Source organism: Melozone crissalis, unplaced genomic scaffold, assembly GCF_028551555.1.
Source record: "Melozone crissalis strain CALT ecotype California unplaced genomic scaffold, PUWL_Pcris_2 ptg000005l_1, whole genome shotgun sequence".
Taxonomy (NCBI): Eukaryota; Metazoa; Chordata; class Aves; order Passeriformes; family Passerellidae; genus Melozone; species Melozone crissalis.
The window spans coordinates 27672398-27692070 of NW_026535783.1; the positions used below are offsets into that span (position 1 = coordinate 27672398).

The window sequence follows — 19673 nt, forward strand, 5'->3', positions numbered from 1 at the left end:
CAGAATTGTTCACCAAGTGGGAAGAACAATGTCAGGTTGAGTCTTGTATCTCATAGTGTTGTTTCTGTTTTGGTACCTCTCCTAGTCAAGTTCTTAGTTTTACGCAGGAGCCCAAACTTCTGGAGCCTGATTCTGTAATAACTGCTGATCTGTGAGAACAAGAATTGTCTGTGGGAGTCTTCCAGACTGCTAGCAAAATTATTGCTTTCAAAACTTGAATTGTTACTTCTTCTGATAGCTAGTAACTTAATGCTGAGTTGTATACAAATGTACTTTTAATCAGCAATAAGAATTCTTATTATATAGTTCATAAAAGTGAATTTCTAAACAAAAAGTTAAATTAACAAAGTTTTTTATTTCCTAATCTTTCCAAAGACTTTAGCCCTTAGAGCTGTCACTGTTAGAGGCTGTAAAATTACCATGAGGAAGGCTTCATCACAAATGTGCTGTTGTCTTCTATTATTCGATTCTTGAAAATCAAGTTTGCACTGAGCTATCTGTGTGTATAATGCTAACACTGCTTATGGTACAGATTCAGCTGTTCTGTCGTTTATTGAAAGGAACTTTTTCTGATTTAGCTTTCAGTAAAATTACTTTTATTTACAAATACTCTCAAAGGTGAATTTTCAAGCATATTTATACAAAGCTTTACAAAAGAGATTGGAGATTTGTGTGTAGAAGTGTGTGTGCATGCATGCATATGTTTTTATATATCACAGAATCGCAGACTATGGTGAGCTGGAAGGGATCCACAAGGATCATTATTAAGTCCAGTTCCTGGCCCTGCATTTTCCTCCATCTAGGTTGTAGCTTTTCCTAGAAAGACTTCTGTTTTAGAATCAAATATTCATAATTTTTCTAATTATGGTTCCTGAACATGAACCACCTTCTATTTACTGGTAAACTTTTGTGTATCGCCTGATGCTTTGATTTTCTGGATAAAAGAAAAATGTCAGGCAAGAGTTCTTGTATTGAAATATGCTCACACACAAAGAGCCAATTGCATAGCTGTATTTGGCACACAAATTTGTGTTTGGCACTTTCAACTGATTCAGCTTCTGTTCCTCAGAAATGCACATTTCTTGGTGCAGCATTGACTGGGTCCACAGTGTGAAAGACAAAAAGATACATACCAGTTTTCTGACTTCTGAAAAAACCAAAATGTTTCTCTTTCTGAACCAAAGTATTGAAGAGAGCAGTGTATTCTATTACAGTTTTTTTTCTCAATGCAGCATTTTTTCTTGATGTGGTTGTTCATAAATAGAAGTGAAGAGGATGTGTCTTGCTTGTAGCATCAATTTTGGTGTATATTTCTTCAAAATTACCATATTTTTAATGCATGAATGAAATTATTTTTTTTCAAGGAATAAGGGCACTGTCATTTTGCAGACTTTTCACTGTGCTTTGAAGGGGTTTGGAGAAGTTACTTAATTATAATATTCTTGTTCTTCTTGTTGTTGATATATTACTTGATTTATGACTTTTGTTGTTTTAACAGAGAACTGCTCTAGATCTTTCCTTCATTTGTAGCTTAAAAAGTTCTCTGAGTCTTTTCATAACTTTGCAATTTGCTATATTATTGGTGTTCTTATTTTGTTGTTGCAGTGATCAGTATAATCACACAACATCTGAAGTTGGAAGGGACCTGTTGATATTACATAATAAAAGAAATCCTGTTCAAGCAGATTCAGCTAGAATAGATTGCCCATAACTATGTCCAGTCAGATCTTGAATATCTCCAAAGATGGATACTTCATAGGCTCTCCAGGCAACCTATTTCTTTGTTTGACCATTATCACAGTCAAAATGTGTTTTCTTGTGTTCAGATGGAATTCCATATTTTTTGACTTGTGCCTGTTATATCTTGGCCTGTCACTGGGCACTGTCAATAAAAGTCTTTCTCCATCTTCTCTGTCTTCCGTCAGGTGTTTATATGCATTGATAATGTCCCCACTAAAACTTGTTTTCTCCCAGCTAGCCTGTCTCAACTCTTTCAGTCTCTCCTCATATGAAAAGTGGTTCAGTCCCATTACTGAGCTTCATGGCCTTTGCTGAAACTTCCTGCAGTATTCTGTGGGTTTTTTTGTGCTGGGCAGATGAGAACTGGACCCAGCAGTCCAGATGTGGCCTCTTCAATGCTGAGTAGAGGGGAAAATTCCCATCTCTTGATCTGCATTCAGCACTCCTGATGCACCCCAAGTTGGCTTGTCCCTCATTCCCGTAAGGGTGGATTGCTGGCTTGTGTTAACTTACTGCCTTTCAGGACCCCAAAGTCCTTCTCTGGTGAGCAACTTTCTAGCCTGTTAGTGTGCCATTTTCCAGCCTTCCTGGGTCTGTTTGAATGGTAGCACAGGCACCTGGTTCATTCACTCCACCCAGTTTTGTATGAGTAGATGCAGGGACTGTGGCTTTGCCTAACCAAGGCTCTGTAAACTCAAAAGAATGAAGACACTTCCCATGACCTATCTGGTAATCTGTCCTGGGGCTGCACCTCACATGAGGGGAAGAAGGTACCCACAATGTATCACTTGGATCTCCTGAGCTGCCTCTTGTGCCTGTTCCTCCTTACTGCTGCTTCTGATTTTGCCCAAAACGGTTTGGTTCTGACAGCTGTTCAGGCAGCTGAGAGCTGCTGTTACGACTGCTTTGATGTGAGATGAGCTCTAATGCTTTTCTTTTAGTTCTTACTCTGGTTCTAGTTCATTTTTTGCTGATATTCTGTAGGTGTAAAGGCAGACAACTTGTTTTTTATCAGCATATACAATAGTACTGTGGGATTTATTTTTTTCCTGTTCTTTGTGTCTTCAAATTTCACTTCGGAACCATCTCTTCCTGAAGAGCTAATATACACAAATTTCAGTGTTCTTGGGAATTTATGTACAGTTGCTTGTGAGTGTGCTTTTTAGCAGCTGACAGGGATTGTGTGCTTCCTGCAATCTGGCTCTGCACAAGCTGGGAAATGTTGGTGGAGGCTTGAAGCTGTGGTGGTTAACTGGAGCAAACTTTTGCTTCCAGCCAGCTACCAGTGTAGAGGTAGAATTTAGAAGTCTTGTCCAAGCTTGTCATCTCTATAATTATGTGGCTATTAAGAAATGGGTGGAAGTTGAATGCTCTAAAATTATAGACTGTAATGATAAGACATGGTTAGTAGTGATTCTGATGCAATTTTCCTCCTTGCCAACAGAGTTTCAACAGCAGGAAGGCATGAAGTCCCATCAGAAAAACATGCAGCTCTATGACACACCCTATGAACCAGAAGGCAGTGGTGTGGAATCTGATTCAGAAAGTGTGGTGAGTCGCCGTTTACGAGAAAGCAAATTGCCACAGGATGATGACAGGCCTGCAGATGAGTATGATCAGCCGTGGGAGTGGAACAAAGTCAGCATCCCAGCTTTGGCAGGTAGGATTCCTAGATCCCAGCCTCAAAATTCCCTCTCACAATTGTACTATATACACTTGCCTTTGGGGTAAATCAAATAGTTATGCTCTTTTGTGTATGTGTGTGTGAAGAAATGTCTGTAAAGTGAATGTGGGTCATCTAAATCTTTACCTACTGCAGAAATACGAAACTGCACTTTTTGTTTGGTATTTCAGCCAACCTGTTGTCAATCATCTTAGCAACTTATTTCGTAAAAGTTCTGATTCCCCTGCTCCTTCTCCCTTCTTTCATTTTAATGGATGTGATGTAGATAGAGTTAATTGTTGAGTGTCTCTGTGGTGAGGAAGTTGCTTTGCAGGGTCCTGAAATTGTGGAGCTATTCTCAAAGGGACAGTGTGATGAAGTGTTGGGGGTGAGGCAGGAAGAAAAGAGGAGTGGCTCCAGGACCAAACATGGAAGAAGCCTGAGAGCAATGATTACTGGGTAGTCAGTGTGCATTTATCCTAGGTAAATCCTGCTTGACAAACCTGTTTGCTTTCTGTGTTAAAACTACTAGATCTCTTAATGGAAAGAGAGAAGTAGGTCTCATCTGTGTAGACTTTAGCTTTTAGGATGTTGTGCTGTGGCATCAGCTGTGTTTCGAATGTTGTAGCCCAGATGGATGGACTAGTAGATCTGCAAACCCTTTCAGAGTCATTGACCTCAAAGGGTAGTGTTAGTGATTCATACTCTTCCTGGAATCTGGTTACAAGTGTGATTCCTCCAAGGATATGTTCTGAAACCCTTCCTGTTTAGCATAGTTATTAGTAACCAAGAGCAGAAGGAGAGGAAATGCCCCTTATCAAGCTTGGAATAACAGCCAAGGGAGGGGAGGGTACATACAAAGCTGCCATTCTGAGGGACTTGAACAGGCTGGAGAAATGGACTGACAACAAGCTTACAAAACCTAATGAGAACAGGCCTAAAGACTTGCATCTGGAGCAAACTAAGCCCCTGCCATGATATGGACCTAGATGTGGTTGACTTGCTGGGCTACAGCTTTGCTAGAAGGGGCTTAAACAGTCCTAGGGGGAGTGGACTAAATGTGGCTAGCAATACTCCTCACCATGATGAAGGCTAGTAGCATGCTAGCCTGTGCGAATAGGAGCAAGCTAGTGGATGAAGCAAAGTGACTGTTCCTCTTTACTTCATATTTCTTGAGCTATGCATAATGCTGTGGTAGAATTCTGATATAAGAGGGATGTTGATAAACATTTTTGTTAGCATAGAGCCAACAAAATGACAAGAAACTGAGCACATGACAGCACATGTGAAGAGATGCTGAGAGACCTGGGCTTGCTTAGCCTGGAGAAGAGAAAACTTTGGGTCGGACATAGTGGGAACTTTCTAATGCCTGTGAGGAGATCCTCTATAAGATGGAGCCATTTTCTTCACAAATGAGCAGGTGTGTGATGGGAAGATGAGATATAAGATGAATCAGTAGAGGTTCTGACTCAAGTTGGTTTTTTCTCTGCAAGAACAGTCAAGTATTGGAAACAATTATTCAAGGAGCTCTTGCAGTCTCCATATTCAGTTTTTTTTCATCCTATGGGAAGAAATGACTGGATAAACAACCTCATCTGATCACATAACTTCCCACACAAGGTCAGTGATTGTGTGCTACCCAGAAGTAATTTTTCTTTCAAAAACCAGCAACTTCGCTTCTTAATGATGCTGAGATGTAAGTTGTGGACCAGTATGCATCTGTCTCCAGTGACATCACATTTCCCAAATTTTTCAAATAGTAATAGAGCAGCTACAGAGACTGGACTTTAAAAGTTAAGTCTAAAGAGTCATATATGGGCATATGTAAATTATTGTCCTTCATGCATTGGTCATATTATATGAAATCTATGAGTTTTAATTAATTTGGATCTTGTCTTAACCTCTGTATTCATCTTTGTGTCCACTTTTTTGGTCTTTATGAGGTAAATTCTGAAATAGGGTTTTTCTGAGTTGTTTTAAAATAAAGAATCTTAGTTGTTTTTTTTTTTTCTTTATATCTACTTTTCAGTTTTTATATGTAACTGTAAATTAACAAGGTCAGTCCAATACAAGATTTTATGATTGGCTTATGTGTAAATATTCTTTCAAGTACTATACAGTTATGAAAGCACACGGAGCAAAATATTGCTTTACCGAATTAATAGACTAAAGACAGGTTTAATTAAATGGTATTATGATATGATTGCTTTACTTACAGGCTCAGCATAGAGAATTGTTATTTAAAATAAGAAGAGTAAACACTTTTTGAGAATAATTGGATTTCTCTTGTTACGGCTGCCATTCATTATAGATTAATTTGTTTTAGGTACAAGGTTATTTTAGGTACAAGAATTTCTTTTGTCACAAAGAAATGTCTAAGGATTGGCCGCAAGCCCGATTGCAAGCTGCTGTTTCATCTAGTGTCTCTAGAAATCATCTTTGTCCTAGGAGTAGTAAATGTTTAAAATAAGGAATTAAGAGGTCCAGCTCTGAAGTTTGAAATGGTGGAAAGTTTGCGATGGAGAAGTGTTGATCCCCTGCTGAGATGTATGAAGTGCTCTTCTGACTTAGTCGGTGGTTCCATAGTATAGATCTGGAAAGGGGTTTTTCAATTCTTAGCTGAGGTGGATTTTTCTGAAAAGTGCAGTGTTGGTCTAACTATTAAAAATTCTAGCAATGGGTAAGTCCCATTTACAGGCCTACAATTACCATCTTCCAGTTCTGTGGAAGGAGATCCTGGATGGATCCTCTGCTGAAACTTTCCTATTTTGTGAAATTCATCTGGAGGAAACAACATACATTTGTGATGAGAGTTGCAGACACAGAGTCTTATGAAGCAAATGTTTTTGATTTGTCAGGTGATAGACTGTAGAAACAAAACAAAATCACCAGCAACACTAGAATTACCATGAACCTCATTACTCATGCAAGTCTTTGAAGGAAAAAAATTGTTCTTCTGCCATGATTTCAAGATTTGTTGCTGAAGCATAGCTAAAACCTTTTTGTCTCCAACCTGGACTTTGAGATTTGTCAGAATGAAAGTGTGCACAAGCTATGAAGTGTGCTGAGACTGAGGGCAGTGTGTCTGTGCTCTGACTCCTAAGGATGAGGCTGAGGCTGGTGTCATGCTGGCATTGTGGATGGAGCAAGATGTACATAGCCTATGGATTTTGCTGTGCTAAAAGATACGTCTCTGTGTAGCAGAGCTGGAATGCCACATTTTGACTGTCTGCAGCTGGAGTTCTTTTACAAACAATTTTGGGGTTGTTTTATTGGAGGCTGTTCAGCTGAAGCTAAAATGTGTTTTTGATGACTTTTATGGCAAGCGAGCAGGTCTTGTTAGAACTCCCGCTGAGCTGGGCAAACTGGTTTGCCCAGAAGAGTTGAGGCTGGCAAAGCAACAGGAACAAAGTAGCTTCCAGGTACACAAGTCTGGCTAGAAAAAGCGATAACACCAGGGAGAGCCCACTGGATAGATAGAAGGTAGCATGGGTACAGAGCACCTATTGAAGAATGTCACACTGAGACTGGCTTCCACTGAGTTTGTGAGAAATCTGTGCTCTTCAAACTGTCGTGTGGGCACAGAAAACATTGGGTAAAGGAAATCCTTGTGAAGTCTGTAAAGCCGGTCTTAGTATTGCATTACAAAATGTGTGACCCTCACTTACAAAGAGGGTCTCAATGGTCAAGAGGGCCATTTGGTAGCAATTTCCAGCACTGATCATGGGCTCATGGAAGAAGGACTTATAAATGCCAAACTTTTTCTGGCTTCTTCTGCTGTGGAATGGAAGATGCTGCCTAGGACCCTGAGTGACCTAAAGCAAGGGAATTCTGGCATGCCACTGTCACAGGGGTAGGGCAGGAATTACAGGGCAGTGGAAGAGAGGCCACATGAGGAGTGTGGAAGTAAAGTATTGCAGTCTATTCCATAACTGCAGTGGCTGGATATACTTTAGCTCTGCTTAAGAGAGGATTCATAGCAGCCAAAACTCAGATTACAGCATTGGGTGGGGAGGTACCTGACTGAGTATCACACTTGTCACTTTAACCTGCTTGGATAGCCCTTCAAGACTGCTTCTTCCTGGGGAAAAAAAAAAAAAAAAGCCAGAAGTTCAGACACATGTCTGAACTTTTCAAACAGAGATAAAAGCCCCAACATTCAAAAGCATCTGAAATTTGACTTTGTCCTGTTTTGGAGAATAGTTCCTATGTCTTATCATCATGTTAGTGACTTTCCACACAAGCATATAAAGATAAAAAAAGTGGGAACATTTTTAAACTAAAAGAGGAGACATTTAGATTAGATGTTAGGAAGAAACTGTTTAGTCAAAGATGATGAAGCAATGGAGCAGTTTGCTGTGTGTGAATTGTGGATGGTCCTTCCCTGGAACTGTTCAAAGCCAGGTTGGATGGGGCTTTGAATAATGTGGTTTAGTGGACAAAATCACTGCCTGTGGTGGCATCTCTTTGCTCTTAGGGTTTTGCGACTAGATAATCATTAATATCACTTTCAGCTCAAGCCATTCTGTGATTCTGTGTTAAAATCACAAGTTGTTAACAGTCAGAACTGAGTTTGTTATGTGAATGGAATTTTTTGGCATCTGAAAGGTGTTCCTTGTTTGGAAGGTGACAATAAGCTCACTGGGTTTCAGAGAGTACCCAAGTTACATCCAGGTGTTTTTCTTAAAATAATAATACTGCTTGTATATGTCATGGGCAGGTATCCACATGCAGTGTTTCTCCTTGTTATGCTAATCAGCTTTCATTATCCAGTAATGAGGTTAAATCTGAGTTTATATTAAGAAAGAATCAGTATATTTCCACTATGTATACTTAGGAATGTGATTGAATACGTTTGCCTAAATTTTACAATAAAAAAACTGTGCCTACTTTCTCTGAGTAGAGGGGCGATTTGGAAGTGTCCTAAGCTTCATGACAAAAGCATAAACAAATTTTTAAAAATCAGCTCCAAAACATTTTCCTCATCTAACATGTCTCTGTGCATTATCATTTTGAACTTGAACATTGCAGCTGTCTGCTTTAAAACACCTAATACTGTCAGCCACATGCCTACTTGGCTGTTTGTTATAGTAAGTTCACTTTTAAGTGCATGAGGCCTAAAAGTGTTGCAGGGAGTTCCTTCAGTTTTCCTTGTAACATTTTTCTCCAGTATTGCTGTTGAAACTCACACAGGGGCTGATGGTGCTGTTTGTGCTTGTGAGCACTGTGCTTTTTACCTCCTGACACAGTCAAGGTTCTCTGCCTGGTCCTCACTAGATGGCCTTAATACACAATCATTTGCAGCTGGGAATGTTAATTTTTGATGAAGCAGCAAATCGTAGACGGCAATAAGAGTCAGGAATATGGTGTGGGTAGATTCTTTCACTGTTTCTGTCAACATTCTGTCCTTTAGTATTTTTTTTTTTTAATTGTAGCTATGTGGAATCTGTAAGTGTAGAATGAGAATGCTGACATAATTAGTATGTGCTTAGCTACGGGTGTTGCACTGCTCTAATAAATTACAGCTTTGCAAAATAAGTTGTATTTCTCTTCTTGGAATAATGTAGTTAGTGAGAGAAATGATGAAAGAATATCTTTCTTTTGTCATCTGTTTCCTAGACTTTAAAAGCAAAAGCTTTGTGCTGGCAGCATGTGAGTGGATGCACTGTTAATTCTTTGCTGCTTGACAGTATTTCTGATATGGATGTTAGCTGCCTGATTTGCCCCCAGATCACTGTCAGGATGATACCACATAACCTGAGGCAAACTGATGTTCTCACTTATTTCCTTTGGAATTATGGCAGGTGACTTAAGGCTCATTACTGTTACTTGTTTAACAGCATCAGCTCTGGAGGATCAAAGTATCACATGCCAAGATAAGCAGTAGTTATTATAAAAAGGTTTAGAAGAGTGTGAATTTTATTACTGGGAAAACAAGAGAATTTTAGGACTGTACTCTGCATAGTAAGAAACACTTTACCTGATACTTATAACTTTGTAGATAAAGCATCTATGGGTATATGTTTATTCTCTGTGGGGTGTGACAACCTCTGTAAGTGCTACAACTCTTTTGGTCCTTGCTAACCTTGCCTGGAGAGGTAATTATTGTGTATCTTGCAGCCCAGTTTAATGGAAGTGGGAAACGGCAAGCATCTCCTTCTCCCTCAAATGACCAGCACAGGCAATTAAGAGCACCTGGAGGAGGCTTTAAACCTATCAAACATGGCAGTCCAGAATTTTGTGGGATCCTGGGAGAGAGAATAGATCCAACTATTCAACTGGAAAAGCAGATGTAAGTAAGCACAGTAATTGCTCTCTAGCTCTTTGCCTCCCCACTTACAGGAGCAGTAAGTACCCAGATCCTACTGTCTAGCTTCCCTCCTCAGTATCCCCAAAGCTCCAAAGATTTACTCTTACTAGTCCTGCAAATTGTAAGTAATTTTTGTGGGGGAGCAAAAAAGTGTTAAACAGGAAACTCAGAAACAGTGAATTTTATCTGTCAAGTATTCAGTTATTCCATTTTCAACCTTGTTGTTTATACTGCATTAGGGGAAAAAAAGTTGTATCTCACATGTAACCAAATTCTGTTTAAAGCTACGTGAAACAAATATATTTGTGGCTGCAGAGGAGCATGTTTCTAATATATCTTGCATCTGGCAGCGATTCTCCTCCAGGGAGAGAATGATAAAACCACTTAAACTTAGCTTTCAGATAAGAGATTGTTATTTCTACCCTTGGGCTATCAAACTTGAGAGTGGTATTTAGATGCACTTCTATCTAATTCAGGTTCTAGGTGAATTCCCTGTAGTAAATTGTCTGGTATCCACAAGAGTGGCCTCTGTCCTGCCTTATTGTTGCCCTTCCTTGAACAATTTGGACAGACTGGCTTATGTGGTGAAATGACCCACTGTCCTGTATCATATCAAAGGTGCAGCCTCAGAGAAGGGGCCAGAATTCCTGCTACACAGAGAAAAATCCTGAAAAGTAAAAAAGTAGAGCAATTTACAAAAATTAGACTGATATTCCTGGTCACTGAGAAGCCAGTGGATTCATGCAGTTAAGTGAAGAAGCTGTGTCTTGAATCCCTGAAGGCAGTCCACTCCAGAAACTGTCGTTCTGGGTTAGAGGCAGAATTTATTTGTACTGGAGAGGGAGGGCATAACTTAGCATGGATGTGAGTATGTGCTTTGTGAGAATACTTTGTTCCTTAATGCTAGTGGTATTGAAAAGATTAAGAATCCTTTTGCTTAGAACCCTCAGTAGGAGGATTTGAGAGGAGGTAGTTCCAGAAATTGCTTTCCCTTTGACATTCTATTTTTCAGGCTGTATTTGGAAGCATAAGTTTGAAACAGATAATATCATCCACATGTTGTCATGTTCCACCTAATCAACCTCAGCCTTTGAACCATCTGCCCATTCACTGATTGTATGCTTATCTCCAGTAGAGGAAGTACCAACCATTATTGTGAAATCAGTCACTGATACTGTTAGGTAAATAACTAAAAGGTTGTAAATTTAACTGTAGGTTTGGTCCTACAAGTTGGGTAGTTCCAGCTTGCCAAAGTCGCTCACCCAGTCCCAAATACATTAAAAATAATTGCAGGAAGGAGAGTGTCTGTTACCTACTGTTTGACTCACAAATATGCTGTGGTTTCATTCTGTCTTTTAGTATAACTGCAGTTAAATGTTACAATTGAAAACTGCAGATCTAGTTTTTCTTTCTTAACTATTCAAATGTCAGTGACATGAGGGTTTTTTTGTTTCTTCAGCATGATGGATCAAACCTCGAATGCAGTTAAGAATGATGCATCATAAAATGAAAGAGTCCGCATTCATTTTACCATAGAATATTCATAATAATTCATATTACTCATTTTAGTAGTGTGAGACCTCTCCACAGCACATGCCAACCCCTTCCTTCTTTTTCTTCAAAAGTGGAGTCTGGTTTTGCAGAAAGGAATACAAGAGCTAAAGAAAAGGATGCACACAAATTGACAAGTGGATGGGTAGGTTAGGATATTCCCCAAACATGCAGAAATACCAAGACGAGTTAGTATATTAAGAAAATATTTTTAGTTACTTGTGACTGAGGAATCTGTAACTCTGAACTTACTAGCTCACGCACCCAGGGGAATCAAAGTAATTTGTTCTATTTCCTTAATAACAGTGTAAAGAAAAAGTGTGTTCTGCTGTTTCCATTGTCTTATTGAAAGCGAATCCCTCCCAGTCTTATAATCAAGATCTTGTGGTTTCCTGTTTTGCTCTAACGCAGAAATAGAGTAGTATTGTGCATTATATAAGCTGTAATAACTTAATATACTTACTGTATAATTGATGCTGCTCTCCTGTCTTCAGTGGAGTTGTGGCCCCTTAGTGGCCAAAACGTGACCATTGACAAAGTAAGGGACGTCAGGAAGAGCATTCTGTAAACCACAATCAGGGTACTTATAAACTTGGGAGGAGATCCTGTTAAGGGTCAAAGTGTGTGATTATGTTAGAATTTTGCTCTCAGGTTTGCATTGTGTGCATGTGTTTTCCAGGATATCTTAGAAGACATTCAGGTTATTCCATACTTTTGCGCTGATGTCTTTCACAAGTTGTCATTGCACTTTTTTAGAACCACATCACTGATGTTTGAATTTTTGACCTTTCTTCATAAATGCTTGTATGCTGACATTTAAAAAAAATGAGCACACCCAGGGCAAACAGACCCAATGCAGTTGAACAGCAAATCTCTCAGGAACTTAAAGCTGATTATCGCACTGTGCTTATCACACTAGGTAGCTGGAACAGGAGCAATCAGTGTGTCCCAATTACATGGGCATATGACTCAGAAACAATTACACTTCTGGATACTGCTGCTTACTGTCAGGTGTAGCCAAAACAGCTTCCAGGCGTCACATCTGAATCAGATGTCTCATCCACTGTTTACTTTCAACTCTTAAAAGCAGGTTTTTCTTCCTCAAACCAGCCCTGTGTTCTTTTTCTATTTCTCTCTGAATATCAGAGTTCAGTATCTCCCTTCTTTTGGTAAGGTAATATTTCACTTTTGTTTTATTGGCCCTTAGGGGAGAAAAGAAAATAAAGATAATTGTAGCTAACAGGAAAAGTTTTTAAATTCTCCCAAATACATTTCTTGATTCACACTTGTATTAATATTATTCTGTCACACTCAGAGCGCAGTCTAGTCTTCAAATTCCTTGTTAAGAAATATCTTTCACCAGTAAATATCTAATGGGAGATGAGGAGGAGCCTGCCTGAAATAATTTGTATCTGTGTCTCCATCTTATTTGTGAAGGGAAGAAGCTGTCAGGACCTCCCTTTCTAGTCTGTCTTGACTATATAAATATAACCTCTCTTTAGTTCCCTCCAAAGCAGACTTTGGTTTTAATCAAGCACTCAATGAATTTTTAATTTGGGCACCAACTTTATTTTTTTAGCATATTCATCAGATTTGACAATGGAGTCACCAGCAAGAGGCAGTTAAGGGAATGATTTCTGTCAAAAAGGCTTATCTGGTCTTTAGTCACCTATCTTTTAGTTGGAGCATCTTTCTTAGAGTAAGAACAAATGGAATGAAACTCTTCTACACAAAGCAAGCAACAGTTCCTGATAAGAACAGACAGGACTTCTGATGTGTTCATTCTTGCTTAGGCAGACGTGGTAGTGTCACATAATGTTTCAAAGTGCACCTGGCAATTGCAGGGAGGGCGACATCTTCCTCAGAATCACGTTTGACACAGGGCCAGACACGTTACATTGCCCTGGAAACTTAGGGAAGGGTCAAAGTGCTTACTCCTGGAGTCTCAGATTTTGAAAGCTGATACAGAGCAGCATGCACTGAGAAGCTTCTTTGTTTGCAGTGGCTAAGTTCAATGAAGGACGCACCTCTCTCACTCAATTTCCTTTTTAACCTGTGTTGTTCACATCCACTCTACAGATCCACCAGAGATTTATCTAAAGCTCTCAGAATTGCCACAGCTTTGTTTAGAATGAGCCTTTTCAATAGATTTTCACACTCTTCTCCTTTTACAGAGATTTATTTTAGCAAATCTTTTCCACTGTTAACTGTCCATATTCTCCATGTGTGATCTTCAGTTTCTTTGCTTTTGTTGTTTATTTTGTGTATTAGTTTTAAAACTGATATATCCCAGGGATGAAATAGAGCAAATTGTATATCATGGATCTGTTTGCAAGACAGATTATAATGTGTTTCTCTAAATGGGAATTTCTTACATAAACATGTACACCAATCTCATTGTGTGGTTTCCTGATCTGAGTTTTCCCCTCAGCTGACAGGAACGAGAAGCCTCCACAATTCGTAATAACTTCATCTGGAGCTTTTTATCCATAATATATTAGATTTTAAAGGTATCCATGTGCTATTGGTAGCAATTCACACCTTAAAAAGTTATGTAGTTTAAGCAGCATGTGTGGGAATGTTTATGTATGTTAATTAACCTCTTTGCTTTTTTGTAGATGGTATCATGGAGCAATAAGTCGGACAGATGCAGAAAACCTGTTGCGTTTATGTAAGGAGTGTAGCTACCTTGTAAGAAATAGTCAAACAAGCAAGCATGACTATTCACTTTCACTGAAGTAAGTACTTTTCAGTAAAACATAGTAAATGTCTCTATAAGGCCTAACTTCTCTGGTGCCATACGAGAAAATGATCCAGTTTGTTGCTGCACTGTTTTAGCTCTGAAGGACTGCGTGATGTATAGTAACAGTCACTGAATTAGTATCTTCCTGTCTGGGGATGTTAATAGATTTCTAGTCTTAATTTGGTGTCCACTTAACTAAATAAACTTTGATTATTTTTGTTTTTCCTGGTTCTAATTTGAAATGCCTCCTGCTGCTTCTGCTTTTGGCTGAATAAGGAACTGCATTGTTAGGGAATTTTATTCCTTTTGTTTTGTTTGCTTTACTGGAGTAAAGCTGTACAGCATTGTTACAGTTCTTGGAAGTAAAAAGCCCAGGATTGAGGATGAAAGATCTACAGAATTAGGAAATCAGCAGTATTCTAGTCTTAGCACTGCTCTGAATCTGCCTTACCTAGCTTAGGCTGAGTAGGATACATTACAGATTTCTTCAACCCATCATAATACAAATTGATGAACTGTTGGGGTTGGAAGGGAGGATCAAAGATCATCTAGCCCAATTCTCCCACCCATAACAGGATAATGAGTTCATTTCATTTTCTAGCTGAGGAAGATTGTCTAGGTTTTCTGTGCAGGAGAAAAAGAAGCCCGTTTACCTTGGTATAGCCTGTACAGGTGCAAAGAGAGATGTTTCCTCTCTTTCCTTCATGCAGGATAGGGTCTGATGTGGAACCCAACCTTCCAAGTAGGGCTGGGGTACAGGCCAGCTTACCCTTTTCACCAGCATTACTCCTGCCAGATTGGCTTTTATGCCATTTCTTCGCAGGTGTGTTCTAAACATATATTTTACTGCTGGGATGATGGTGATACCTGGTTGTAACAAACACTTTTATAAATAGCACCAAAGTGGATCCATTTTTTTTATAAGTTTAAAATTCCATTCTAGGACTTGAGAAGAAAAATATTTTGTAGGAGTGTATTTCAAATCACTATTCCTCTGCTACTATTTTTGGGATCTCTCTGTAATGCAGAAGTTTGCCTTGAGCTGGAACACATCTGCTTTGGAATTGTGGTTGAGTTCCTGTTATCTCCTTTGTAATTTGATCTCTGTATACTCCGATATAGGTGTCTTCTAGATATTTTCAAACACTGAAGCATTAATGGCACAAGCTTTGGAATAAATTTTCCCTCAGGCCTGAACTGTCCCTTAAATCCAAAGTCTTGGAATATGGCCTATTTTTAAAAGTATTTCACTTAATTCTTGCATCAGCCCAGTGATTTTTGTTATTCTGCCAGAGCAAACAACCAGAGGAAAGGTGACAGTTAAAATTATATTTTGCTGTTTTGGACAGCTGCATTCATGCCTTTAGTATCCTTTTGTAGTCTCTTTGGACAGAACTATGATGTTTCCATTGCCTGTAAGGTGTGTTTGTTCTTCTCAGGGACCTTTAGTACCATGATGTGTGAGTCAGCTTGCTTTTTTTTTTTTTTTTTTTTTTTTTGTTAAATGTTTCATTTCTGCTTTAGGGAAAAAGTAAGACACACCCTGATTTTGTACTGAGATTAAGAAACAGTGATTTAAAATCTATTCCTCTGTTTCATGTGACAAGCTTTTTCTAAAAACAAAACCGAAAGCAAAAACCAAACTCAAACCACTTCACTCTATTTTTTTAGTTTTCTTTTCTCTAATATCAAAAGATTGTTTCCCAAAACACAGCAATGAGAATCTACCCAAATATTACCTGTATTTGAAAATTGAAAAGATGGTAGAACTTGGTCATTTTCTTTTAATATAGTTGAATATTTTGTAATGGAGACATCTCTGAAGACCATTTTTTTCCAATAGCAGGAAGTCTTTTTATGTTCTGTGGACATTGAGAGAGTCAGACAGGCTTGACTTGCATGGGTAATTTGTGTGAGATATCTGTCTGGTTCAAAATCCAAAAATTATCATTCCAAATATAATGAAATGAGTGTGAAAATAGCTTTATTGCTAAATTGAAATGCATCTGTGTATAAAAGTCATTGAGGTAGTTTAAGTTGCTCATGTCAATGTTTTTCACTTTGAGATGATGTCGTTTACCCAGTCAAATTTAATTGCATGTGAATTAGCTATCTCTGCAGGCATCAGAGAAGGTTTTATTGAAGTACACATTTATGTTGCCCATCTCAGTTAGAAACAAGGAATTGGTATTGTTAGTGACAAGTGTTTGAAGCTAAAAGCATCTTTCTATGGATTGGGATCCAAAGACCTAAGCCTTCTTGTCAGCATTGTTTAAATTCTGCACAGCAGAAGAGGAAAAAAATATGATCTACCTTCCCAGAACAAAATGGTCCCAAAGGCATGAGGAGCAGCTGTACATTCTCTTGAATCTCCTCATCAGCCCTGGATTATTCCGTGTTTCCTCTTCTCTGCATTCCTTCAGGGCTGTACATATTTGGCTTGCTCACACCCACCCACTCTTTCTTTAAACACAATTATAATTGCAGAAGGCTGGGTAAAAATTGGAGACCCATACTCCTGGTAACTGTGCTGTGACAAGAAATTCCTGGCTGCTGTTGAAATGCCTAGTTTTAAATTCCTTGTCTGAGACCTGTTGTTTACTAACAAGCACAGTGGTGAAAAAGGTAGAAGTATGTGTGGAAATGAAGAGGGAGAGCCATTTCTTACTTATAAATGTTTTAGGTGTTCAGCAATTACTTCATAACATTAAGTTCACAGAGATGCCTTTCTGATATAGCAATAGAACAGGATCTCAGGATGGGGTTATCATATTTCAGTCTTGGTCAGTAAAGACCAGGCACCAGCTGGGCTCTACTAGCTAGTCCTTTCAGTCAGGATTTCCCCCTCCCAGGACTCTTGCAGCAGTGTGCACCGTGCCCACACCACTTCACTTCCTGACTCACATTTCAGTTTTGGGAAATGTGGCTGTTCTTAATTTTAGATAAGGACTATCTCACAAATTAACTAAATGTGCAGTCCATGAGCAAAACAGTAGCAGGCATTGCTTTCTGATCTGTCAGATAGTTCCTGCACAATCACAGCCACTGGAAGTACAGAGCTGAATTCAGAGAGGGTGGTGCCTTTTGACATCCTGATTCTGTGGATTCGTAAACAGGCATGTGGTTTCCCTGAATAGCAAAGGAAACTGCAAGCTATGGGGTTTTTTGTCATTACAGTCTGTAGAAGTGGTCCTGATTTCTAAAGTTGAGTACATAAACTTTGAGTAGTTCTGGGTTCTGGATAAATGCTGGACTTGCACCTTTCTGTTGTTTTTTGTTCTTGGAAAAAATCTCGTAATATTGTAAAAATAACAAGTTTTTTCCTGTCAGTATAATTTACAAAGAGGTCGTGGGATTTTTGATGGGTCTCTAAAGTAGCAATTGAATAAAAGTATTTAAAAGTGTAACACTAGTCTATTGTTAGCCTAAACCTTGAAGATAAGGTCCTGGCTGTTAGCAAGAAGTATGGATTCTGTCACTTTATGGACAGCCCAACAAGCTGAGGATTCTCGTTACCTTCAAAGCAGCTGATGGGAACTGGTTATAGAGGATGGAGCCTGGACTCAGTCTTAGTAGTGATTTTCACACATTGGGTGCAAATGAACACTTGTACACCTTGTTTGTTTGTAGAGGAAGAGATGTTTATTTTATCATGGAGAGATTGCCTGTCAAGTGTAGAATGACAGTGTTGTGTATAATATGCTTGAAAAAGCAAAGCTGAAGCAGGGAAAACACCTAATAGGCCAGCCTCTTAATGTCTCCAGTAAATGGTTTTTCAGTGGTTTTTGGGTTTGTTTTTTTGGTTTTTTTCTTTGGGGGGGGGGGGTGTTTTTTTTTTTTTTTTTTCCTTGGTCAGGCATTAAGCTGTGAGGTTAAAATTATGAAAAATATTTTTAGAGTGGAAAAAATATTTTTTCCACTCTATTATTTTAGAGTGGAAAAATAATACAATATATATTTCCTACATTGCTAGAATTTTTTTCTGATGATATTGCAAAGTTGTTGCTTTTTTCTTTATGCAACTGACGTTTCATCAAAATTAATGCAGAAAAAATCTGTTCTGACAAAACAGTGCTTTCTTCAGCAAAAATAGGGTTCAGAAGACTAGGCCAAACTTTCTGATTGTGAACACTGAATCATGTTTCAAAGCCATTAATATTTCCTGGAAAAAAATACTAGGTTTAATATCTAATTAATATTTATTACAGCTGCTTTTATCACACTTCCTGCATAAGATCAAAAAAGCACATTCTAATTAACTGTCTGCCCAATTCCTTTCTCATCCTCACTGGGTTTTGAAAACTGAAAGAAAATATGTGGGGAGGTTGCAATACCAAGTCTCTTGGTATTATGGTTGTGTTGCCAAACATTTTAAGCAAGGTGTGACTGACTATTAGTCATGTATCAAGTTTGTGTCTGTGTAAACATCTGTGCTTGAGAGTTCCAAAGAAATTTGGTGCAGGGATCAGCAATTAGCAGTTTTTTTCTGTGTTTGAAACTCATGGGAATGGTTGCAAAAAGGAAAGAAAGGGTAGAATATTGTCTCTAGTAGCACTGTTTTGTCACTGTCAGTTGAATGAAACAGTGGTGAAGAGTTGTTGCAACATTAGAAAAAACCACAATGATATTTAGAATTCACACAGTAACAATATCACATGCTGTAGTTCAGGTCCCAGCACTTTCTCTTACAAAATGTGTATGTCTTGTCTCTTCAAGACGCTGGCTCTTAGCAGTGTTCACATATGTGAACTTGGGATCACTATTTAGGTTCTTTTCTTTGAAAACCTTGGGCCTGGCAGGTTCTAATAGTTGTTGTTGAGCTGAAAATAGGCATTTCAAAACCAGGACTACTTAGTCAGGCACTTGTTCAGGTAGACTCCAAAAGTGCTTCAAAAACTAAGCAGAAACTTATTTACAATTACTTCAACCATGGAGCTTTTTTCCCTGTCATTACCTGAAATTTCAGTAATCTCTTTGCATACTAAAATCAGCATTTGGAGGAGAGGAAGAGAGAATAAGACTTCCAGCTTCTTTTTTCACGTGGTCCCTGTAATTCTAGTCATTGATCTAGCAGCATTGGTGGTGTTAATCAAATGCAGATGCATCTTGCCCTTACCTGTCACTAAAGGCACTGATTCTTTGAATCCAGGCATACCAGAAGAGAGAACACTGTGAGACAGATTTTAAGGACAAATAGAGAAGGTGAGACAGCACAGAAAGATTCTTAGTGTAGATGTGAATAGTTTCACAGAATAGTTTACAGTTGAAAGGGTTTAATTCAAGGACATGATTACAAGGTGCTGAGTTGACTTTCTTCCAGCTTAATTTGTTCTACATTATAGAAGATGGGAATTGTCTGTTTTGCTATGTCTAATTGCAACCTGTGATAGTTCATTTGAAATGGGGAAGGGCAGATAGCACATTCAACAGTGTAATTTTTGGACAACTAAAAGAGGGTGGAAAGGAGGAAGAAGGAAAATATTTGAAAACATAATCTTTGCTTTCATCCTCCAGTACGCCTGCAACAATGCTCAGTTTAAAGAGTTCTGAACATCCAGAAAAGTAGCCAGGATAGAAATCAGGTCTATCACTAACAATGTGGTATTGGCTGCAAACACTAGCAGTAAGCAAAACCAGTTCATTGACTGAATGTTCTTTTTGCCTCT

General features: G+C 38.6%; 1 protein-coding gene across 1 annotated transcript in view; it reads left to right on the top strand.

Moving 5' to 3' along the window:
• SHB (SH2 domain containing adaptor protein B) overlaps positions 1–19673 on the top strand; it is a 333076-nt gene that overhangs the window by 31866 nt on the left and 281537 nt on the right. Inside the window, exons 3-5 of the mRNA XM_054283663.1 lie at positions 3185–3400; positions 9524–9695; positions 13883–14002. Of these exons, the coding sequence (XP_054139638.1) occupies positions 3185–3400; positions 9524–9695; positions 13883–14002 (508 nt within the window). The remainder of the gene's footprint in view (positions 1–3184; positions 3401–9523; positions 9696–13882; positions 14003–19673) is intronic.